The following is a 25,369-nucleotide window of genomic DNA, read 5'->3' as shown; positions in this document are numbered from 1 at the left end:
CAGGGAGATGATTAACAGAAAATGAGGCCACCCGTGCTTTCTTGTGGAGCTCTGAAGAGGGTGGTAAAAAATAGGGAAATGTTTCGCTGATGTCTGCTTCGGAAAAGGCAGTGCTGGGTGTGCAGAGGAGATGCTGCTGCCTGGGTCAAGAGGCGCTGCCTCTTTCTTCTGGCGGCGGCTGGTGCGCTCTGTGCAAGGCAGAGGCCACCAGGCTGCGGGGCAATGAAACTTCTGAGGAGCAGGCTTTGCTTTAAAAAAGGCTTAAATCTGTAGCATGCATTCTTTCACTGTTTGTCGAGCAATCATCAAGAAAATAATCCTAACAGGCCGTATTTTTAGATGAGGGAAAAGCTGAGCAGAGTATCTTTGTACGGCTACTTATTAACATGCGTGGTATTAAATACCAGAGGCACAATGGAAGCAGCAAGTATAAATAACAATTCATAATTAAACATGAACTTTGCAGAAAAGGAAAGATTTCAGAGGCAGCTGCCAGCCTCAGGTGGGAGGTAAAGGAGTTTTAAATAGACTGCGCAAGGTTTCCAGTCTCCCGTTTGCAAGCTTCAGAAACAACACGGTAACACAAAGAACAACTGCAGGCCACTCCTTGCCAGGGATACTTTTCAGCTATGCAATTGTGAGGAGGCACTTTGCAACATCCCAAAATAAAATGCAGGCGCGACCTAAAAGAGCATCCCAGCGGGCTGGGTGCTGTCGCAGGGAGCCGTCACGCCGTCCCGTCCTGGAGACAGCTCGGGCTTTAGGACAACAGTTGCTCTAAGGAGCAGGCGTGAGTGCAACAGTCAAGAGACAAGGTAGGCCCTCGGTGTCTTTGTACTAGGGTGGCTGTTTCCGTGTTACAGTCGAAGAAGTATCTTTATAAAGACAGCACGCTCTAGGTCGTTAGACTGAGCTGCCTTAGAAAATGATTTAGAAATGTCTTAGAAAATCTTCCGAGATAAGCAGTCAGGTCGCTTGACCGAGTGCGAGGCAGAAAGGTGCAAGGGACGGAGAGGCGCTGGGTTTGTGGGTCGTGTTTAGGGGAGGCCTCCACCTCTGGAGCTGCGGCCCTGATGCTGGCCCGGGGTATTTTCCCTGCCCAGCCAGCTCTGCTCTCACTGGAGCCGCCCCTGCGTGGGCATCGTCCTCGCTGGAAAGCCCCCGGCGGGGGCCACTGCTGAAGAGCTGCTGTGCTCCATCCCTGACGTGTGCGTGCTTCGCTGGTGGAAGGATCCTCATCTCTTGCGTTCCCCACTGGGCTTGATTAATGGTGTTATTTATAGACTGGCTGATTAGTTTTCAATGTCTTATTGAGCCCGCCGTTCCACACAGAGCTCAGTAATTATCGTTTTTTAAGAGGCTCGGGAAAAACTCCGTTGCATTTCCTTCTTACCCCCAAACAACAACCCCAGAGCCCATGCAGACACTAATTAAGGTTTCTTTGTCTCTGTGAGGTAAACCCCAAAGTTATGCATGCTGGCAAGCACGGGCTTCTCCCTGTGTGAGGGGGAACACCCAAGCTGCTTCCCCTCCCGCTGCTTCTAGCTGCCGATCGGGAGGGTCGGGTCTGTATGGATCCGTATGGGAATGCTTGGAAGTGACTGACTGACTCAGAAAGCTCTGCTCGAAGCAGAGTTTAGAATCTGTGTTGTCTCTTACTTTCCTCACGTGTTTTGAAAACTGTTTTTAAAAAAAAAAAAAAAAAAAGACCCTAAGCACTGAACAATCACTGGGCTGTGGTGACCGGGAAGCTGTAGGCACTTACTGCTTTATATCAGTTTCTCAGGCTGCTGATTACTCTTTTTTAACGTATTTGGCACAAGGGCAATTTCCCAGTCCTAAATATTGTTACTGGCCACTTTGGAGATAGCTGAGCGGAGAGAAGACGTGAGCAGCTTTACTCACCGCAGGAGTACGGCTATTGTGTAGCCTGGGAGAGCCAAAGTCTGCTATTTAGGGAACCAACAGGGAGGTTACGACTGAGCACTGCCAGAGGTGTGTTAGGAAAGGTCATCCATCGCTGATCCGAGGCATCTCCTACGAACAAAGGTCGTCTTCTACTGTGTCGGCATCTGCTTTCAAACAGGTTGAAACAGCACTCTGAGAATTGTCTCAAAGAAGTCACCTTGACTTTGTAAATGTTTCGGTGTTGGGATGAGGGTTATAGCGCCGTGGCAGTTGGCAGCACTTTGGGACATCCGGATGCCTTTTCCAAAAGGGCTCAGCACCTGCATGGCCCCTCAAAATCAGCAGGAGCCGCAGGCATCAGCACTTCTGCAAATAAGGCTGCTGGGCCAGCCCCCCGACAGTGACCCACCAGTTCAGACTCATGCAAGGGTTACCCCGAGTCAGTGGGGTACGGCCACAGCCCAGTGCCTCTTCTGCCCTTCAGACTGAGGTGGCATCACCCCAACATGGTACAACCTGTGAAGGATCTTCAGGTAAACTATATCCTCTCTTCATGGCCCCGTTGGCAAACCAGGGAGCTGTAAGGGGTGGTAGTTCCCTGTGTAGGAAATGAGGCCTGAGTAGGGAGGTCAGGATTTGCCCCGGAGTTAAGGCAAGTGCCTCTGCTGAGGTCCTTCCCCTCGAATGGATCCTGCCACGACGCTGTCAGCGAGACACCTCGTTAGGCTTCAGCATGGTACGCAGCAGCCTCGCCACGAACCTGAGTTTGTGCTTAAACACTCCCCGGAGCTTTGTGGGGCCCCTTGTCACAGAAATCTCTCTTGTAGGGGCAGAAATGCAGTTCTTTGTGGCTGGGACCATCTCCCCGGTGTTTCCATACAAAGCCTTCAACAGGGGACTTTGTCCCCTAAACACTACAGCTGTAAATATATTTTGCTTACAAAATTGTACACCTATTTGTATATACAAAGTGTTTACGTACAATCTTTTAAACCCTTGTCTGTAGCCAACCTTCTGTCCTATCTCTATCTATCTCTACTCTAAAAATTTGTAATTTTTCATGGTAAACTCGGAAAGCAAAGAGAAGCGGAGCAGGCAGCGGTACTGGCACTTCACAGGGCTGGAGCAGAGGAGGTTGTGCTCGTGGTACACAGCGAGGCTGGTACAGCAGCAGGGAGGGGATCTTTCTCGTGTGACGAGGGGCTTGACATCATCTCCCAGGAGAGGGGCGGCAGGGACAAAGCAGAACGGGATCTGTCACACAGAAAGAAAAGGCAGCTAAGGCAGGATTTGGGGTAAAATTTGGATGGAGATAAGTGGGGAGAGCAAAAAGGCCGTTCTGGACCAGTCGCTTTCCCTAATCTAGGTGAAAGTGCTGCTGCGCTTCCCTGGTATATCTCATCCGCCATGTGAGGCTTAACATTCCTGCCTGGCACGTGGGGGCTTGGGGAGGGAGCGTGGGGGAGGACCGAGCCGGACACAAAGACGGCTGGCCTCTCACCGGAATGGCATCCAAGCCATCTCAGCTATCCAAAGCCCCAGATGCCGGCATGTGCGCTCAGCCTGCAGCGCGCTAAGCGCACAACAAGAGGCAATTACAGCGCACCTCGGGCCCGGGCCCGCTGCGGGCCCAGCGAGGCGCGGACCAGGGGGTGTCCTTTCAGACCCACTTTTATTCAGCGTGGGGGTTCCTTGAGCAAGCAGAAATTTCAAAACTCTCCCGCCTTTCGGTGCTAAAAATGGGAGCGAGGGGGAATACTGGATCGTTTCAGGCTCTCCTGTGCCTGGGAGAAGGAAGGAGCTTGAAGTGATGGTTACGTGATGTTTGTGTGACTTCTGCGTGCGCGTGATGAAGCGGGGTAAATATTTGTTTGCTAACTTTGTGGAAATATTAGTGGAGTTGGGGATAGGCTTCTTATTCTTGCTCTCACTGTGTGGACCTTTCTCTTAGCTTTTCTCTTGTGTGTTCAGAGCATTCCCTGAGCTCTCGTAAGGTGGTTTTGTGTGGAAAAGGCATATCCCACAGCGGAACCCCCAGACCCCACACTTAGGGATTTAGAGTCACAAAACGCAGACGTAGGATAATGAGTTGTGCGCCGTGGATGCTGCAGCTGCCCTCCCTCCTGTGTGCTGAGAAGCAGTGCTGCGGTATTGTGCGGCTCCTCCAAAACGGTTGTGAGGGGCACTCGCAGGGGCTGAGCGCTGCCTGGGTATAAAGGAGGGCAAAATCTCACTCTCACAGCCTGCCTGGGCAACGTCGTAGAGAAGAAAAGGGATACACCTGGCTTTCTCTGACATTTTCTTTGCACTTTTTAAAAACTAGCCTGATGCCCCCGGGTCTGTGTATTGCCTTCTTTCCTAAAATCCTTATTAAATGTAGGAGATAAGGGCTAAGGGTTTTGTGTGTCGATGTTTATGTGGCCTTTGTTTCTTTTGACAGGGACACGCATGCAGCAAAGGGATGCACCGACCTGTCTCCCAACCCGCTCAGTCCGGACTGTATGACCACTGACTTTCAGCCCAGCAAAGCCACGTGGTCGGGAGGAGCTAAATTACGGCTGAAGACCAGGTGAGAATGCGTGTGTCTGTGTCCCTGTCTGCCGTTTGTGTTTTGTAGCCGCTATTCTTGGAGAGCGACCGGCAAACTCCGCTTCCCTCTTGCGGGAGCGAGGGTGGCAGTAATGCTGGAGTGGAGCAGCATGAATCCCCAGCATCTGCGGCGTCAGGCCGTGGAAGAGGTCCAGGACCGTTTCTTAACCTCACGCCCACCTTTTCCCAAGGCTTCCTTGCACTCAAGCATGGTGCCAGGGAAATGAAGTCACCTTTTGGGCTTTGAGTCAAGCATCAGCGTTGCTGGATGTTGGTAACATTTACATAGGGCTGGGCGTAAAATAGTTACTGCTTTGGCTGCCAATATGCCTGAGGGTGACTCACTGAGGAGGAGTGCTGGAAGAGGTGTCCCTTCTCCTCAAAAACTTTATCAGTGGTGATAAAGGTCATCAGAGATGCTGGACCAAAATTTCTCCACAGAAGGGAGGTAAGCCTGCTGTGGCTCCCCAGCTTTAGGTGCCTGGCTTTCCAAAACCACCTGGCTTCTTCTGAGTTTGTGAGTTTCCATAGGAGTTTGTCACTCGTGACAGCCCTGCTCAGTACCTGTCTGCATTTTTGATGTATTAAATGTCTTCAAAAGCCAGTTTCCTGAATTGCTCTGGATGGGCCAGCGTTGTGGCAGAGCCTGATTTCCTTCCTTTGTCCGTGCAGTTCGGGACCAAACCCTACAGCATTTACTCAGGCAAAGCTTTTGCTGGCATCAAAAGAGCCGCTTACATCAGTCAGATGGTGTTCGGGATGATCTCATAGATTTTTGTGTCTCAGTCTTCTGAGATTTGCACCATGAAGTCAAAGCAGTGACTTATTGGCAACATTGCATTCGGGCCAGACCCTGACTTATTTGAAGTCGAGAAGCTACACTGATTTCCTGTAGCTGGAGGAAACGTGCTTGTTAGTGAGCAGCCGAGAAGGGAATGCGACACGTGAAGTCACGTTCTGATCTTATCAGCCAGGATGCACTTCTGGAGCAAACTCCCTGACCTTAGTGGAGTTGCTCCAGCTTTTAGCCACTGCAGACAGTCACCCTGCACAGCCTGGGTGGCTGCAAAAGGAGGAGAAAGGGTTCAGCTCTTCACCAGTGGTCATGTGCGCAACCTCACCAAATTTGTATCGCTTTCCTCCAGACGAGGTTTTGCACCATAAATTATCTCTTCTCTTGGATGGAGCAGGTTTCAGAGGCTGAAATCTCTCCTCCAGATGGTTTTATCAGGCAGAGATCTATCTCTGATTGGACTGTGGGACTCTGCAGTTCCTGAGGTGTGTGACCCACAGCGAATTTGGGAAAGGAGCTCCCATACATCCACCACCTTCCTATAGCAATGAGTTATTCAGCATTTGCCCTCTGTAAATCCCACTTGCCTGTCAATCTAGTAGCGGATCTTCACAGAAGCTCCAAAGTTTAGTGTTTCACTTGGATTAGTTTATCTTTGGATGCAGAGCCAATGTTTTGCTTTACTTTTCCGGCAGTATCGGAGGCTGTGTCTGCATATCTTGGTTTAACTCAGGCTGAAGCTTTGGTTAGAAAGAGGAAGTTGCTTTAATGTATAAGAATTTGAGTGTGGGAGGGTATTTCAGACTCGGCGGCCTTTGCTTTGGCTCTAGCACCGGGTGCAGTTCCCCTGCTTGTTTACTCTCCTCAGGCTCACCCTAGGTGATGAAGGCGATGGGCTGTCAGCAGTCCCCGTCAGTTTCTGAAATTTGGGGTGATGAATGAATGTCCTCAGTCAAAGGGGAAATCCAGAGCTCGGGAACGGTTCCTCAGGCGTTGCAGTTGAGCCTCTATGGAAAGCAGCAGCACAGCACCCGCCTGCAGCTCGTCCTCCCAAGCGAACGCTCAGTGATTGCTCACTGAAGCTTGCCTCATTGCCTCCGCTGCACAAGATCAACAAGGGTGGTATTGCCAGCCAGTGCAGCCCCGTTACTACAGCTCTACCCGTCGGTAAAGGGCAATCTGAGATGAGAAGGAGGGAAGAACTAGGTCTAGAAATCCAGGTGCAGGGGTGTCTCTCACCAAAAAAAATGTTTCTTAACATTTAAAGTTGCCCTGAGGGAGAGGACAGGTTCGTTAGCCGTTCTGTGGCTCGAATTGCATTAGATCACTGCAGATTTGCTGTTTCCCTTGCCCCACTGGTGTAAGTCCCAGTGATATATCAAGGATGGGCATCTATCCTACCCGGTCCCTGCAGGAACAGTGGGAAGGTGAATTCCCAGCTAGGAGTAAATCACGAGTTCACCTGATTAGACTCCCCTTGGTACCCTTTGCCTTTTTTTTTTCTTTGCAGTACCTCAGCAAGCAGTTTGTTTGTGAACAGATACACACACACTTGAATACCTATACATACATTCAGCGCATGCACCTAAAGGACCTTCTTCTCTCCTGTTTATGATTTCTGCATTCACACTTTGCTGTTGAGTTTATTAGTGTTGCCTGTGATTTGTAGCCCTGTAACTCAGAGGAGAACCCAGCCACTGTCTGAAACGCTTGCCCTGAAAATCCCCTTGGTTACCTGCCGCGACTCATTGTCCACTTTGCGTTTGGATAATCAGGCTCACAGGGCAGCGTTTCTGCTGCCAGCCACCGAGTTCCTCCTAAGCACTGAACGAGACTAGGAAAACACATTCCTTCCATTGTTTCTAAGTCTCTCCTGTTGCAAGTTGCCGTGTGTTTGATATCAGGGTGCGAAAGAATCCAAGCTATGCTTGGTTTTCTGTCTTTTTAACTAATTTACTGACTGGAGAAGAATGAGGAAAAATTATTTGAATTAAGCCCATTGGGCCAATTCATCAATATGGATAAATCAATGCGGCTCTGTGACTTCTGCAAAGCTGCAGGCAGGGGAAGCCACTGTAGGGTCTGGCTGCTGAGATTTTCTCCCCGTGCTCTGAGAGATGACGTGAATGCCTGGCGAGGACAGGAAATAAGAGGGTCCTTCTCAAAGGCTCTAAGTTAGTCAGCTGTCTCTTTTCCGTGACTGTTCTTTCTTCCTCTTTTTCCAGCAAAGGAAACAGAGTAAAACCGTAGCAAGAAGAGGAAAGTTGCAGGGGGTCTTTAACCCAGTGCTCACCAGCTCCTCATTCTAACCTACACGTGCTCTGAGTACCAGGCGGGAGCCTGTCTCGGCTTCCACGTGTCTAAGCCACAGTCCTGTGTGAATGGCGCAGATGGACTATCCTGGTGGCGAGTACTTTCTCAAAACAGAGATCTGAAATACTCTTTATTTTGCAAATTTAACTCATACTTAGCGTGTTGTTTGGTAATGCTGTCTTTAAAAAAGAAAGCTGTCAGAAGATCCCAGTAGGACAAAGTCTTTGAATTCAGTAATCAACAAGAGTGAAGCTTGTATACATCACCTCTCACACTAATAACCACAGCCCGCTGTTCCTGTTCAAGTCTGTTGTCTGGTTAGTGTCAGGGAATGGCAGTGGGACCCTTTCTTTGTGTAGGGCAAAGTCCTCAATCTAAATATTGTCTGTCAGATATCTGCTTGGGCAAAGGGAAAACGAAGCAGCAGCGCAGGGCCCAGTTCCTAGCGCTGCGCTCTGCGGTAGGCCCGGCGGCTGATTTTCTGTAAGTCACTTCACCTCTCGAGCCCTTTGTTTCCTTTTTTGGAAAATGGATAAATGCCTCTTTCTTGGATAAGACAACCTGGGAGTTACCAAAGAAATGTGATAACACAGAGGTGTGATGTGCAAAACCAATAATCATTAATTACAATGTTTGACTGTTCCTGAGTTCAACTAAGGAGCGACCGTTGCTCACAGCTGCCATCACCTCTGAGCGATCCCAGCACTCCCTTCTCCAGCCTGGGGCGGAGAGCGGTTCTTTCAAGAAAAGCCATCTTTGGTCTCCTGCAAACTGGCAAATTTTGCTACAGCACTTGGCGCTTTCGTGTGTCCTCAGCCATCCACACCTTGTCCCTTCCCAGAGGCAGCACGATGAACCTTGCTGTGCCCGTAGTCATTCCCATCCACAAAAGAACCTTTCTGCACTGTTTTTCTCTGCCTGCTCTTGGTGCCAGGGAGAGAAGAAGAGGAAGAGAGACAGGCCGTTTCCTACATGTGGAGTTGAGAAGAACGGTAGACAAATCTGTGTGTACATCCGCATGCGTGCATGTCACCTCTGCTGTCACACAGGGCTTTTCCTTTCCAGCGGTATGGCGGGGAGTTTCTCACGAAGAGCTGGCAACGGTAATGGTAGGAAATCTGAGCAGAAGCCCCCGATTCTCTGCCTCCTCCTGAGAGACTTCAGGGAGCTCGGTACCTGTCTCCCCGTTGTGACGTGGCACTCAGGGCCTGGTCTGATGCAACCCAGACATCCCAAGTGATGCTCGTCAAAGGGAAGAAACCAATAGCATCTGACACGTCAACTGGGAACAAAACGCGGGCACGACAGCTGCCTGTGCTACTGGGAAAGGGGCCGGAGAGAGAAATGAGGCTGGACTGGTCTGGAGTAGAGCCCTGAACTCAGAGAGGGTATTTTTATCAAGTTTTTTTTTTTTTTCTTGTATTTTTGTTTAAGACTGAGACTGCTAAAATCTGTGAGATACTCCAAAGAGATTCCCTGGGTGGGGAGTTGTCCTCTAGAAGTTGCAAAGATTAACATATTGTGGAAAAGAAGGTTGTTTACCGGTATGAGAATATTCACACATTTCACCTAAATGTTCTGAAGTGAGGTTTTTTTTCAGTGCATTTTTTACTTAGGGAAAGTTTTAATCCGACCATAAAGAAGGGTTGGGGGTGCGACTCTCCCTTTCCTTTATAGGTGAAGAGACGCTCTTGCCCAGGATCCATGACATGAAATACCATTTCATATACTGCAGGTCTTTCTAATGAGTTCCCCTTTTTAGTCAAAATTGTGAAGGGGCAGAGTTCACTCCAGATCTCTCCTGCCCTGGAATTTACCAGAAGGGCTCTGTGAGCCTAAAAAGACAGATTCAGTGAAAGACACATCAAGCTGACGCCATTATGGTCCGACTTCTTTCTAATTGGCCTCGTCTGTTATGCTTATTTTTAGAACCATGACTGAACCTTAATTAAGAGCGACATTGCTTTGAGTAGATTGTGGCCTTGCTCTGTCGAAATCCTAATAGGCTTCGGAGTGCTTTAGTTTTTCCTTCATCTCCTGATTAATAGCTAGGCACAGGGACTGCAGCAGCGCATTAGGATGTTGGTAGAACCTATCCTTCTTATGCTAGCGCTCCTTTTAGATGTGGCCATCTTGGAAACAGGTCCGCAGCGGTGAAAATTCAGACTGTTATTTATGCTTTGTGTTTATGCAGGTACGTAATTACCCTGGGAGGGTACAAACAAATCACTGTGATCGGAGTCTCTCTGTATAGAAAGAGCCTACTGCACCGTGCAGTGGGGTACGGCTCAGGACGTACTACCTCTGCCACTTTTTGTTAGTTTAGAAACATCACTAGCTTGAAATCTTACCCGCTGCAAGGATGACGTGGTAAGGGTGGGCAGCTGCCTTCTTGCCTTTCTCTCTTGTGACTCAGTGCCTGGGATTGGATCTGAGAGGCACGGGCTTTGCTTTTGCGTCCAAATCTTTCTTCTCTTCTACAGGAGGAGGGTCTCCGCTGCAGGGCCCCTATCCCTTTCCACCTCCCCAGATGAACAGGCCAGGCCATGGCTGTCCCTTCCAGCTCCAGCAGCCTCCCACACAGCCACCCGGGCCACACAGCTGCGGGGGGAGAGCACATCCCCAGGGACTGCGGTTGTCTGTGATGGCACAGCATGACCCTCTTGGCCTTAGGTCTCTTCTCTATTTCTTCCCATCTTTCTTGGGTGCATTAATGCCAGCAGCTGGTGAAAAACATCCCTGCAGGTCATGGAGAATGTGTCCCGGTGACCAGTGCTCCTGCCTGGATTAGCAGATGGATTCTGCTCCTTGGGGAGAGATGCTTTTCTTGAAAGGTTTTGCTGCCTTTATCTTCAGCATTCCCCATCTCTGCTGAGGAGGATTTCAAAGCCTGCTGGGACAGAGAAAAAATGAGCACAAGGTCCGTGGTAGAAGAAGAATTGTTCACAAATGGTCTCTATTCAGCCATCTCGGATGCTGCGTTTGCCAGACCTGAGACTGATGAAAACTTCAACTCCCCGCAAGCCCCGTGGGTGTGTTGCGGTAGAAATAGATCCGTTTATTGGGGTATTGATGACTCTGCAGGAATCTGCAGGAGTTATTTGAGCATCTTTTTCTTTTCTTCCAAAGCTGCTACACTCGGAGGTTTAGGAAAAAGGAAACTTTTCTAGGCAAAGGTAGAAAAAATGAAAATGGCAACTTGAAGAAGCTAGGTCGTTTGCTTTGGTTAAAGATGGGCCTTTTTACACGAAGTATCTGTGCGCCCTTGGAGGACACTGGGCTGGAGTACATTTGAATTGCAGGTTGTGCTCGTACTCTGGCATCGGTAAGCAACAGTGTGTAAAGAACGGAAATTAGACTGAATACATTGCTCTGTATTTAGTTTGTAACCTTGGGAAAAAGATAAATCAGCCTTTCATTTATGCTGTGAAGAAAGATTCAGATGGCTGTTCTATAGGTGCTGATTCTTTCGTAGAGTTAATGCCAAGGTATCTTTAATAAGTTCCATTATTGTTTCGCATACAAAGCATAAAAATAATCTACAGAGATTACAGAGAAGAACGCCCTCAGCTCTTCCTAATAGGAGAGAGCTACAGAGCTATTAATGGTAAAGGGCCTCAGAAATGTCCGTATGGTCCTCGCAGCCCAGACTGCATCAAGCCTTTGCCAGGCTGCTTTAGCGGAGACTGCTAATGTGCCGCTCACGTTTCTGTCTGAAAATGCTGTGACTAGTATAGCAACAAGGAGCACCCAGATAACAGCAGCTGGACAAGATTAAAGACTATTCTTTTGCCTTTGGTTTTCCAGTTTACGGTGTGAATTTGGCAGTATCTGGTATGTAATCAGTGTTACAGCTGCCGTGGAGCCTATTTGGATGCCAGCATCGCATCAAGGTCCACTGACTTCTTCGGGTATCTTCGCTCCGAGACATTTGTCGTGATGCCAGCCCGACCTGGATGACCAAGTTATCTGATCACTGGAGGTGTCTGTGAGGAACCGGGACTCTCTTTTCCAGCCTTGGCATTTACAACACAGGGATCGCTTTCTCCGTTATCTGAAGTGGAGAATTTTTTAGTAATAAGGTTGTCCAGACGCTTTCACAAGTATGGTGCAGGTGCAGCCGTTGAGGAACTAGTATAAAGGATAAGGGGATGAGGTCGTTTCGTTATTGTTGGGTTTTAATTATTATTTTATTATTTTTATTATTATTATTATTATTATTATTATTATTATTATTATTATTATTATTATTATTATTATTATTATTATTATTATTATTATTATTACAGTTCTGCATTTTTAAATCCTGTGGCCTCCTGGAACAAACTGTCAGTTGTTGCTCCTGGTTTTGTTGAAGGCAACTGAGCTACACCAAATTTATACCAGCTGAAGATCTAATGATTTATTTGTCTTCACTCAAGTCAGGAATTAGCTGCTGTATTTGCAAGTTTTATCACTCAGCCGGTTTGTCTGGGATGACTCAGGATCTGACGTTGTGGGCTTTAAAAAAACAGTTCTGCCCCGCTTGCCAAAAAGAGTTTAATCTTGCATTGGTTTTTATTGCTTCCTGAAGTTGTGCTCTGCAGTAAAGCAAGTGTAACCAAAGGCCGTTGCAAAATTGGCAGATTAACCATGTTCAGCTGCCCCTCTGTCTGTAAGGAGAGATAGCTGTTCTCCTGTAGACACCGTGATGCTCGCTGTTGTATTTGCACTCCAGTTCCAGTCCTTTTCCCTAATTAGGCAGTAATAATTATAAAGTAAGCTTAGGGAAGTAGGGTGAAGCAAGGTGCTATTTTCAGGTGTTACAGAAGGCGGGAGCTAGGAAATTCTTGGGGTTCCCTGAACGCCCACACACAGGCACTGGCAGCGTCGGCTGTACCTTTCTTTTACAACCTCCGAGCTCCGTCTCAAGGAGAGTCTTTTGGTTGATTCGGTGGGGACTGGATCAGGCCCCCTGTTCTCTGCCTTTTGGTGCATGCATGTGCGCGGAGACCCTCCATACTTCCATCCTGCCACCTCCCCGGAGATCACCTGCGGGAGTCTGCAACATGAGCTGGAGATCATGTGTACCGCAGCGCTTCCTCTCTTGGCTTAAGCTCGGCTAAGATTTGGTTACCCTTAATCCACGTTTCCAGGATCAGGTAGGTGTGGAAACAATGCAAGGTTATCCTGCGCTGAGCTGGTACGGCATGTCTTCTGACTTAAATTCACAGCTTTGCTTTCCACGTGTTGTATTATTACAAGGATATCAACCGAAAGGGTTTAAAATACCTGTGGCTCGGCAGATTGGCTACGCAGCTCCCTTGCAGCTTTTTACTCAGTCAAATCAAGGGATAACGTGTTTTGCTTGTGATCATTCCACATGCTTTCCCAAGCGAAAAAATAATGCTGGGGGCTCGTACTACCCAAAAGTACAAAGAGAGTCTTTAAATCTCTTCAACGGAAAAGGCAAGAATGCGGGTTATTCTTAATAAATAGTTTTGCCAACTTCCCATCCGGCAGCGTTCAGCTTCCTTGTTTCTCTGGGCAAGGATCTTAACAAAGAGCTCTGTTTTAAACACACCTACACATGTAATGGTAAAACGGCGCTTCGTTCAGCTCACCTTCTGTAAACTTGCAGTTCAGCTTTCCCTGCGACAGTCCTGTCACAATGTTAAAAGGAAAAGAATGTCCCTTTTTCTTTCTTCTTTTAGCTGATGATGAGAGAACGGCCCGTGCTTCTGAAATCTGTATGGAAAACCTACTGGTGAAATGGTTCTACCTCTCGCTTTCTGCCAATGCTTTTCCGTGCCGTAGAACATCAGCCGGCGCCAATGTTAACTTGTGCTAGCTCGTAAAGGATCTGACCCTAACAATCATTTTTGTGTCTATACGTTTTCCTGTACGGTTTATTTTCTTAGGCAGTACTAAGACAGTCCTCTTTCGGTGTCTGGTTTACATCTGCAGAGGGCATTTTAATCTGTTTACTGCCTTATTCAAGACATGCTGTACTGTGAAATTTTCTGTGAGATAAAGACTTTAAAGATGCGTCATATCCTCCTCTTGCACTTATGCTTTATAGGTAGTCAAGGTTGGCCTGCGGGCTGTCACATTTGGGACTTCAGCGGTACGCAGGTCCAGTGCTGCTCCTCTTTCTCACAGGAAGAGTTAGAAACTGCGGAGATGGGTGCTAGAGCAGGGGCAGAGATCCCCCATGGAAAGCAGAGGGAGGATTAAGGACAAGCCCAAGGGCTGTGGCGAAGGAGAGTCTGTGCGGCGTGTTCAGGGTACTTGATGGCTAATCCCCTGCTTTGACTTTCCATTGCACCATTATGTGCTTTAAATAAGGTTGTCGGTGGGTTTTTTTCTCCTAAGAGCTGATGGGGGCCTTCCTTAGTGTTGGTGACTGAAGCAACCAAAGGCCAGCCGTGCCGTGGCTGGGGACGCACCCAGGCTCGCGTGCTGCAGGGGGACAGCTGGCTGGCTGCAAGGCCCTGGGGGACGCGAAGGACACACATTGCTGGCACTTGGTTGTCACGTCTCTTCCTGCATTTTTATCAGCACTGAGGAGAGATCAAAACAGCATTGTGTGAGCTTCCACCCCCTTGCGGTATGTGATTCTTTAGATGACTTTGCCAGCCATCACTTTAAAACGAAGGGAACCTTTTGAGAAAAGGATTCCTTCAGCATCCGTAAGAATCACGTGCAGCTGCCCTGCTTGGTGCATCGTGTGGCAGTCCCCGCAAAGCCCAGCCTGTAAACGGATCCCTGTGAATGGGCCCCAGGCTGGTCCCCGAGGGGTGAGGCTTCTGGCTGGGAGGTAGAGGGGAAGACCCCCTGCATTCAGTGATAACCCGCTTGTCTGCCCATGCCTGTCGCCGTGCAAATATGAGGGGGAGCATGTTGTGTGAATGTCAGTAACGGTGTGTGATTACTGCTTGATTGGCTTGGAAGAGATGAGAACATAGCAGCGAAAGAGAAGGGAGCACGAGCGATTTTAAATGTGGCTGTTGGTCTTACTTCACATTCACCTTCCTTGGAAGAGCTGGCCTGTGGCTGATGTGCAAAATCCTTCTGGTTTTACCTAGGCGGAGTGAAACTCCAGGCCGACCTCACTCCTGGCATTCCACCAAACTTGCGGAGAACCAACCCGATCCCAGCATGATGCAAATATCTCAGGGTACGCTTGGCACCCCTTGGCATCAGTCCTACCACTCCAGGTAAGCGCTGCACAGCCGTGGTCCCGTGCTGCGTAGGCAGAGATGTAAAGTAGCGTGTGTTTTTAATTTAGTATCATTTGCCCTGTTTTCACATATCTCCCACGGGTGTAGAAATGAACCTCTCAAGCTAGCACGCCTCTAAACCAGTAGCCCAGTCCTATGCCCTCCTTGTTTCCAGAGTCCTGCTGGCTTCGGGGAGGCTCTGCCTCATGCCCAAGGATGTGTCTTGACAGTACTGACTACAAGATCAGAGCCTAAACCTAGAGCACAGGAGTGAAGGAAGGGGACAAAAGATGAGGTGGAAAAATGGTACCAGTCGCCTGCGTACAGCTGGACAGATTTACAAACAGACAAGGTTAGGATTAGAGTTAGGAAGGCTTCGGTTCCTGTTTGGTTACCCAGATAAAGTGGATGTGTTTTCCTCCTTTAAGTGCTCTGTGAGGCGATTAACAGCTAGGAAATTAATTGCTTTAAAAATCCCCCGTCCTACCACGATGGGAGCCCGCTGTCAGGATATTAACGCAGCTTTCTGTGGATTTGGGTGCAGGAGCTGGAGTCAAGCCCTGCATCCTGTGGACTGCTCCCATCTAGGAACGCAGGATAGTTGTTTCCCCAGCAAAGGAAAAGAAATTCGAAGTCAAAATTAGCCAAAAAGTCAAAAAAGGAAGAAAAGGGTGCAGGTAGCAGGGCATCTGTGCCTGTCGGCATAACTGAGCCACTCTCAGGAGTAGCCGACAGTAGTGCATCACCGACGATACTCTCAGGGTGAGAAGTTTAGCGAGGGATTTCCTGGTTTTGGCAATTGCTTTCTGCAGAGGTCAGCTTTATCATAACTTTAGGTGCATGGCAACATCATCTCTTCTACAGGCGAGACTGAGCCTTGGCAGAGGGGAGGAAAAAGAAAACAGAGCATTAAAAGAAGTGAGGAGATGGTTGCAGAAAAAACGTATGTGCGTCTCTGGCCTTCAGCATAAATTGGGCTGTACCTTATTCATTTCCCACTGAAGGGCTTTGCGTCCCAGCCACAGCTCCTGGCAGGTCTCCTGGGTGCTTGAAGAGGAGCACGGGGAACATCTAGTGGCCAGCTGGCCAAGCCTGCGCAGGGCATTGCCAGGGAGATACTTATTTTAAACTAAAATAGAGTGGTGCATTTAAATGAGTAAACCAGCTTTATCCTGAGATTTGCCGTATCTCTTTCTGCCTCTCTCTCTGTTTCTCTGCACCTCTCGGCAGAGCTGCTGCTTTTTCCCCTCCCAGGCAGGCTTCCTTCTGCCTTTCCTTAGCCATCCTCAGCCATCCTTATTCCTCCCCCCGTCTGTCCTTTGGGCTTGTGGGTGTTAATCCAGCAGGGTGGAAGCAAGTGCGGCTGCAATAAGATCTGAAGGAAGCTTTAGGCTCTTCAGCACACAGTTGTTAGGGAGGGGGCTGTTCCCAAACACACTTGCTGCCTCCTTGATTCCCGGGACTGCTGTGCGTCTCCCCTGCTGCGTGGAGCGGGTTTGGGTTTGTTATCCCAGTGGAGCAAAGCACACAGAAATGGAGCTTGTCTTTCCCTCTGCCAGGTGAGGCTGCAGCTTGCACCCTGGCAAACCCAGGCTCCTCTCCGTTCCTGCTCTGAGCCTTGCCCTGCCGCCCTTCGCGTGGGACGGTGGCCTTTCCTTTCCTGGTGCTTTCCTGTGGCTCTGTCAGGACAGCGCATGTAGCTGCACAGGGAACTAGAGAAGCGGTATTTAAGGGAGAGATTAGCCAGGGGTAACTCCACGTAAATTTGTGATATCCCCGTGTGAGGTGTAGAAAGAACTGGGGCCAGCACAAGGAGGTCACTTCCCGCTGATAGAAAGATCTCTGAATACCCTTTTTGAACACACCTCTGGTGGCCACGAGTCCTCTGTTGACAGAGGACTCAGAGCAGGTGCCAAGGTGTACATGAGCTACCTGAGGAGGCGGCTGTGAAAACTTCCCAGGGCATCCTCAGACTGTTGTCGCACCCCCGCTTGCTTCCATGCACAAACAAATCTCTTCTCTGTCCTGTCAGTTTGGTTTTCTCGCAGCAAGCAAACTATCCTTGGGGCAGCTGAATTTCCAGAAAGCCTGCCAGGGCATAGCCTTCATCTCCATAAAAAGAAATGAAATGTGAAAAAAAGGGAGAGATTAGATTCCCTGCAGAACGCCTCTCGTGCTCCTCTCCTCCTCCTCAGTGGCGTCGGTGCTCATTCAGCTTTCCAAGTGCTTTGGATAGGTTTGATGGGTGGGGTTGATCCTCCCCGGCTCCAGAGATGCACTGTCTTTCTGTCTGCGTTTCCCTCCCACCCTTCTGTGGTAAATAAGAGCCATGTGTTGCAATGTCAAGCAGTTCCTCTTTGTGAACTGGGATGACTGCGGACAGGGGATGGAGTAAGGCCCAAATATGGGTTTTCATCTGCACTTCTCAAAACTAAACATCTTGCTTCTGAGCTCACTTATAAGTTGTTGTGCCTCTCCTCTGCTGACAGTGGGTTTTTACTCTTCTCTCGCTCTTCCTCAGCTCCTCAACCAGCGATCTCTCTGGCTATGAGCATGGCTATCTGAGGAGAAGTCCTGACCAATACAGTTCCCGGGGCAGCATGGAGAGCTTGGACCACTCCTCCCCTGGCTACCATCCTTGTCACCTGTCCCCGGCCAAATCTACCAACAGCATCGACCAGCTCTCCCACCTCCACAGCAAGAGAGACTCTGCCTACAGCTCATTCTCCACCAACTCTAGCATCCCTGAATATCCAGCTCCTCCGTTCAGCAAAGAGCACTCCTGCTCCACAGACAGCATGCAGTCCCGAGGTGGCCTGCAGGAGGGGATGAGGCAAGCTGACATCAGGTACATCAAGACAGTCTACGATGCCCAGCGAGGGATCTCCGAGGAGTATGAGGTGAAGTCCTCCGCCTTGCTTCCGAGCTGTGAGGCCCGGGCCTCGCTGGACGGTCGCGGCCATGGCAGGCTCCACGGCTTCAGCCGGCACAGCGCAGCTCCCTCCTGGGCGCAGCCAGGCCAGGGCTCCTCGGACAGCAAGAGCCAGCCCCCCAAGGGACCTCCCTTGCCTCCCACTCGCAGCGACAGCTACGCAGCCATCAGGCATCACGAGAGGCCCAGCTCATGCGCTGGCCTTGATCTGAACAAGCCTGGTCGAACCCAGCCGAAAGGGGCCTGGTCTCCGCTTGTCAGCACCCTATCCCAGGGGCCGCTGCTGAAAACTCCCTTTGGAGAAGGGCATCTGCACACCGTGGTGGAGAAGAGCCCAGAGAGCAGCCCCACCGTGAAGCCCAAGCAGAGCTATTCCCAGCCAGCCCAGCCGGGGCAGCCCCTGCTGCCCACTGGCGTCTACCCAGTACCTTCCCCAGAGCCGCACTACGCCCAGGTGCCCCAGCCTTCTGCAAGCAATAATGGGACACTTTATCCAGCTCTGGCCAAAGAAAGTGGGTACTCTCCACCTCTTCCAGTCTCTTACGACAAGGCTGTAGCCAGCAGGACTCTGGGCTTTGATGAAAATGGAAACCAAAGCACTACAAACAGATCAACCATCTTCTACCAGCCGCCAGCAGCTGAGAGAAAGCACGATGCTGCAGCAAAACTTCTCCAGCAAAAACCTAGCACAGCCGGCCCAGAGGTCTGCCTGACCACGTCAAGAAAGGAGTTGTTACCCCCATACAAGGTAGCACACAGCAACCAAGAGACCGCAAGTACCACACAGGCCTCCAAACACAGTTTTCAAGCTCTGCAGCCCCCGCCGAGGGATGCTGATGAGAGAAAAACCCATTACCAGCCCAAAGAGGACTGGGTGGCTGAATCCCAGGAGGACAAAAATGGCAATGCACAGATAAATGAGAGGGACGCCACTGCTCATCACCAGTGGGGTCATAGCAAGGCCAAGCAGTATGGCTTCTCCTCCTTGCAGAACATCCCAGAGAGCTCCCGGAGGCAAAGCAGCTCCGAGCTAAAAGAGATGCAGCCAGGCGAGGGTTATTCCAGCACCAAACTGTCCTTCTTGAACAGCAGCGGTAAAGAGGAGAAGGATCACAGGGGACAGGGGCACAAACTGTGGAGCGATGTGGACCCACAGGCCTTCGCAAGGCAGGAGGAGGAGGGCACCAGTGTGACTCCATTCCATGCTGCGGAGCCAAAGTGCGAAGAGCCCCCTTCTCCGCAGCACCCAAAGACCTCTGATTTCGGGAGGAGCCGGCTCAGCTCTAGCAGCGCCCAAAGCTTTCCCTATGGCAAACCAGATGCCGGCAAGCCCCGCTGCTCAGTGCTGGAGAAGGTCAGCAAGTTTGAGCAGCGAGAGCAAAGCACTCACTGGCCCCCAAGTGCTGGCATTCCCAGCTTTGGCCAGCACTACGGGCCGAGCAGGACGAGCCAGCCCTCCAGTGCGAGGTGCTCTCTCAACAGCCTGGAGGACATGAGGAGCAAACTGCGCGAGCCCAGCCAGCTGCCCAGTGAGCCGAGCAGGGTCTCCAGCCCCTCGGTCAGGAATGGGAAGCTGGAAGAGGTTGACTGGCGCCCCGTAGAGCTGCAGATGGCAGCTTCGGCAAAGCAGGCAAGACCCAGCGAATACTACAGCCTGTGTCCTGAAAATGAGGTGGAAATAAGGTCAGCTCAGCTACCGAGGAGTAAAAGCACGTTCCAGCTGGGAGGTGAGCCTGAGAAGGAGATCCTCTGGAAGGATAACGTCCAGGATGTCCACGGGTCGCAGCTGGACACACCATTTAACAGGGCCTACAGGAACAGCATTAAAGATGCTCAGTCCAGGGTGCTGAGGGCCACTTCCTTCCGTCGCATCAGCCCCCCGTTTGGGAACACACCCAAGAGGACAACCCAGAGGCCTGCCTCGGCCCACGTAAGCATGAGGAGCATGACGGCGTCTCCCCACACCCCAAAGGAGAGGCACAGTGTCACGCCAACGGAAGGCAGCCTCTCCGCCCTGGACTACACCAAGACACAGCACATCTTGCGCATCGGGGGCCGAAAGCGGCTGACAGCGGAGCAGAAGAAGCGGTCTTACTCGGAGCCGGAGAAGATGAACGAGGTGGGCATCTCTGATGGGGAGCCATCACCTTTCTCCTTCCAGAAGAAAAGCATCCATTTTGTTTTCCCGGAGAATACAGTGGCTGACCGGCGTAAGATCTTTGAAAGGGATGGCAAAGCTTCTTCCACAGCCAGCCTCTCCAAGCCAGAGCTCAAGCAACTCCAGCAGAACGCCCTCGCCGACTACATTGAGCGCAAAACAGGGAGACGGCCATCCTCACAAGATGTCGGACTGCTGAGGGAACGCTCCCACAGCTCCTACCTACAGGCAGGTGGCCCAGACAGCCAGAGCCTTTCCTCTGCCTCCAGCATGAATTCCCTCCAGGACCAGAACCTTTACCGCCGGAGAGAGTCCGTAGAGCGGATATCCAGGACAGGGCGGATATCTTCTACCCTTCCTCCTGGGCTGATGGGCTGCTCTGACATGAGTGGAGATGAGAAGAAAGGGCGCCAGGACAGCTTGGTGATGAGCCGATCGAAAACAGAGAGGTGCCAGGATTACAGAGCCAAAACGGAGCTCACCAAAGGCACGCAGACAGACCCTCTGGGCGTGCAGGGCCGGCCTTGCTACGGGAAGCAGGAGCAGGTCTTTGAAACACCCTCCTCTGCCAGGAAATCTGGGAAATCGGTGTCTGTGGAAGACTTGCTCGATAGGTATGACAATCAGACAGTCCCTGTGCATATACGTTCCAGATCGTCTCCCACGGCGGATAAGAAACACCAGGTATGTGGAAACCGGATCGTGCGTGCAGGCAAGCAGGGCTCTCTGAACCAGGGACGGGGGGAGGATGTCGGAGGACAAGCCGATATTCAGTCATCGCAGTTACTCTATTGGTTAGGGAGAGGTTAAATGCATATTGAGATAGAGACCATTTATTGTGTTTAAATTACCAGGATGCTGTTTGAAATGCTTGCCAGCGGGGTACTGTTCAGCTTTCTTACTCCTGGGGCTATTTCAGGGATTTCAGAGATGCTGGGATTTAGTGAGTATGCTGGTAGCGTGTGTGTGTTCTTGCTGCTCCTGAGGTGTCCTGTTCTTACCTGCCAGCATCACCAGAGAAGCACTGATGGCCTTTCTGGTGGGGTCTACCGCTAAGGCGGTGGTGGTACGCTGTTGCTGCTGTTCTGCCTTAGCCCACTTTCCTGGGGCAAAGTAGAGAAGATTAAAGACTGCTTGAAATTGCCCTGGCTCCCGCTGTGCCTGACAGTGCTGGGAAATGCTCGGTGGAGACACTGCCAAGTTACCATTATATTTTGCCTCCAGCCCTGGAGGGAAACATTGCAGAGAAAACTTAGCGGAGACCCTGGCCGCTCTTCCCATGTCCCCTGCTTGGCGGTTGGGAACATTGCACTGATGTCACAAATGGGGAATTCAACTGACTCTGATGATGGTAAATAGTAGGACAGGCTAACTTCTTAAAGAACAACTGCCCGGGCCAGCTCTCCAGCTGGCTGAAGTCTGTTCAGACCTATTTAGGTAACTGCAGCTGGTTGAGCCGCACGGATTTACAGCAGTGGTGGATCTGCTGCCCCATTCCGTTTCCATGCCAGGCTCCATTCATCACGGGGAGAGGGAGGAAACAACAAAAATGTGCGGACAGGCTCCTCACTCCACATACTCTGAGTGTTTGGACAGTCTTGCATATTTACGAGGAAGCTGAGACGCAGGACATCTCTTTCTACTCTCGCACTTGCTGCTGGCCCAGAATAGATTGTCTAGGTGCACCGAAGGGGTACCGGGTCGAGTAACATCCAGGAGGCTCTGGGCAGCATCTCGGACACAGGCCAAACCGGGGTGTGGGGGAAGGAGCTGTTCTCCCAAACTCGTCGTGTGCTTCATTCTGAATGTCCTCCCTCGACAGACCTCAGATCCCACGCTACGTTTTTAAATAGAGAGAATTTAAAAAGCGGCTTGTGAATATCAAGTGACTGGAATGCATTTCCATAACCACTGCTGTCTCATCCCATCATCAGTATTTTTCCACACCAGCCAGGCATCGGGCTCATCTGTGCAATTTTGTCACACTCGCTGATCACAAGGTCTTGCGTTCAGTAGAGGACAATCCTTGAGAAAGTTAGGGTGACTCTTTCTCTGCCTCCCGGCACGGTCAGACCAGCAACAAAAACAGGTATCCAGAAAGATATCCACTAAAATATACTTCGAAATGACAGGTTGGATGATGATCAGCCCTTGTTCATTTTTCACAGACCCCTCTCTTGGGCAGGGGGCGCACAGGGTAGTTCTTGAGTTCTTTATTTCCCTTTTGTCGGCTCATTTTTAATCTTGCATACATTCAGCAGCCAAACCAGAGCTTCTGCCTGTTGGAAGGTGGCTGGAGGAAGACAATGAACAGCAGTGCAGACCTGCTCTCGGGGTCTTAATTCAAGTGTAGAAGAAGGAAGAGCCCTTACTGCTGTTTCCTGGAGTGATTTAGCTGCATCCACTTCTGGAATGAGGATTTAGTCCCATAGGCAGCAAGGCACTTGTGAAAAACCCGTTCTTAAATCCTAATTCAAGAAAGCGTGTTTGACTTCAAATATATACACCAATCCATAAGCGTCTGTTTGAAAGGGAAGGATATGTTTAAGTGCTCTCTTAATTAAGTTTGTTTCTGATCTGCCTCCAATACAAAACCACAGCTATAAAAGTGGGGGACAAAGCCAAAGCAACAGGGTGATTTTTTTTTTTTTTTAGTTTTTTGGCCTTTTCAGATTTTTTGTGTGGGAAATGTTTATTTCCAGTTTAGCCGCAGACTTCTCTGCCTCACTGCGTGTTTTTCAGGGCCTTGTGTACAGTGTCTGATGTTCCTTTCAGGCTGCGTATAAATCACGTTGCAATGTCACTATAGGAATTTGTTTAAAGATATAGGGAAATTGATAGCCCTGTGGAATTATTAGCTCTCAGTCTTCAGAACGCATTCTCAGCCTTCCTTCCTCTCTGCTTTTTTAGTCTGTCTCGGCCTGCATATCTCCCAGCTCCCGGACTCCTAAATCAAGATCTTCGCTAACCCTCCCTCTGCAGCAACGCTGACCAAAAAAGCAAATTACTAAGGGTGTGGGGAAGGGGGGCACTGAAATGCTCTCTGCTGGAAAGATCGTACGGGAGAAAATACTGACCTCTTCAAAAGCAGGCTTAGCATCTGCTTTCGTGTCTCATAATAGTCTGGTGTCCTGTGGTGGGAGCTCTAGGGCAGAGAGGGGCAGATTCACAAAGGCGTTTCGGCTGCAAGATGGCCCTGGTTTTAGATGACGTAAATGCCTAAAGAGGAGATAGTTCCTGCGCTTTGGTTTTCAAAAGAACCGAGTGCCAGACTTTGAGATATTTTTCAGCACCTCTGCCTGTGGCTGGAGCGTCCAGCCTTTGTGGCATTCAGCATCTCCGCGGAGTTTCAGTCCTGTTGGCCCGCTGGGCCTGGGCACAAATTGTTCACTGTTTAGCGTCCTCAGTTAAGGCTGCTTCAGTGGTGTCTCAGCTTCTTGCTTGCATGTGAAACAGAGACGAACGCCCAGGTCCCACTGATACCGTCGAGCACATTTTGAGAAGAGGCAAGGACTTGCTGAGAGGTTTTAAAACACCATTTATCTCAATAAGTCTGCCTGTTGGTCCACTAACCACCCAGAAGAAGGCAGACAGGTCCTCTAAGCAGGAGCAGGGTGCTGGAGAGTGGTACACCATGCTGGAGTTGTCCTCCCACATGCTGGGCTCTCTTCTCACTAGGAAACATCACTGATTTGTTATGTTGTTTTGCATTATGCTTGCTGCTAATACTGTCTTTGCACTCCAGGACCTGCTGAGAAGGGAAAGCAGTGAATTTGGCCCCGTGGTGAGAGATCCTTTCTACGTGGTCAGCGCAGGAGCCAGGTAAGTATATGTTAATGTCCCCTTTGTCACCACGGGGCCAGCTCTTGCCATCCTGCTGCCAGCAGCAGTTGTCATGTGTTGTCTGTGTAAACAGGCGGATCGTGACAAACCAGAGAAAACATCTGCACGGACACAGTTCTGGGTGTGCTGTGCCCAGCAGAGTTAGGAGGAGTAAGTTGCTGTGAGGGTTTCTTTTTCACCATAGACATTCCTTCACTATCAAGTCCTCTTCAGGTCGTCTTGGAGCATGTTTCTGCAGCAAATCTCCGGTTACCTAACTTCCAAAGTGTGTTTGATCTGCTGTTGGAACTCACATCCAGATGCTAAAGGATTCTAAAGGGAAAAATACCTTGATGTTCCACTCTGTCCCGTTTTCTCCAGTCCAGGATGCTGCCTCCCCAAAAGCAAGTGACCGTTTGCACAGACTAAAACCAGGAGATTTCATTTCTCTTGCTGAATTGGGAGCTCGCGTTTAGGCTGCTTTCCTTTGTGCAGGCAGGATATTTTGCTCGGCAACAGGGGAAAGAGAATTGGTTTTAAAAATAGAAAAGTATAATCATAAAACTCATAATAATAGGACTTATGTAACTATCCACTTAGCAGCGGGTTGTTTTGAAGTTAACTAGAACTGAAGTTGATCTTGCTGTATTTACGTTTAAATAATAAATAGATGCTTGCCCTAAGCTCTGAGTGCCCAAACAGCTAACTCGTATTACAGTAAAAACCATCAAGAGGGACTAAAAGAATTCTTCACAAAGGAGCTCTGTTTCTCACAAACTTGCAGTAAATGTCAGCCGCTCTGCTGTCACAGTGGGAGTTAACGCTGCTGTCTCCAAAGGTTTCGCCATGCGGCTCTGGGTCAGGGAGCGACAGCTAGCATTTGAGGAAGGCTCCTAGCCTAGCTGGATTTTTGCCGCTAAGAAGACATAAAAGTTGTTTTAGAGGGACTCGATCTGCCTTCAGGCACATCCTTTTATAATTATTTAAAACACACCCGTTTACTTTGATTTGGAATAACTTTTTCCATTTTTTTTTCCCTAAGAGAACAATACAGCTGTTTTAGTTCATCTTGCCTCCCCATTTCTTCTAGAGATGGCGTTGCATCATTCTTCTCAATAACTACTTGCTGCTTCCTTCCCCCCCGCCACCCCCCAACCTATTTTCCAAGTACCGGGATTGAACACCCAGACTGAAAACAAGTTTATTGGGGCACGAAATGTAGGTTTCTCATTTTCATGCTTCACTGCACAAAGATTATTGGTATTAACTTAACAGTCTGATGATGTTTCTGCTGTGTAGGCATTCTGCATGCTCTGCAAGCACATTTCTTCTGGGAGATGTGAGGTTGCTTTCCCTTCTTGATCAGAATTGGATTTCCCAAAAGTCAGAAAGAAAGGATGGGAGAAGACAGGAAAAAGCCCCACTGCATGGGCCGCAAATCACTCCCGATGAACCTCAGCTACTGAGTGATCTTTCTTATGTTACTGTACCTGAAATGACCTGAAAGAGAATGGGCACGAGTTTTGGAAGGAGAGGGCTCTGAACGTGCGCTGCTGAAGCCAGTAGAAGTTTTACATTTAACTCTCAGTAAGAACGAGATCTGAATCCTCTGCAGAGTGAAAGGGACGGGTAGACCAGGACCTTACCCATGT

General features: G+C 49.8%; 1 protein-coding gene across 4 annotated transcripts in view; it reads left to right on the top strand.

Annotated features, from left to right (window-relative positions):
• Nucleotides 1–25,369, top strand: part of SHROOM3 (shroom family member 3) — a 103,550-nt gene that overhangs the window by 67,093 nt on the left and 11,088 nt on the right. For all 4 annotated transcript variants that reach the window (XM_063335556.1, XM_063335555.1, XM_063335553.1 and 1 more), the window contains 4 exons: nt 4,349–4,477; nt 14,671–14,802; nt 17,327–20,579; nt 23,641–23,717. In XM_063335556.1, the coding sequence (XP_063191626.1) occupies nt 4,410–4,477; nt 14,671–14,802; nt 17,327–20,579; nt 23,641–23,717 (3,530 nt within the window). In that variant the 5' untranslated portion in view covers nt 4,349–4,409. The remainder of the gene's footprint in view (nt 1–4,348; nt 4,478–14,670; nt 14,803–17,326; nt 20,580–23,640; nt 23,718–25,369) is intronic.

The sequence above is a fragment of the Chroicocephalus ridibundus genome, chromosome 5 (assembly GCF_963924245.1).
Source record: "Chroicocephalus ridibundus chromosome 5, bChrRid1.1, whole genome shotgun sequence".
Taxonomy (NCBI): domain Eukaryota; kingdom Metazoa; phylum Chordata; class Aves; order Charadriiformes; family Laridae; genus Chroicocephalus; species Chroicocephalus ridibundus.
This window is presented reverse-complemented; position numbering and strand designations above follow the sequence as displayed.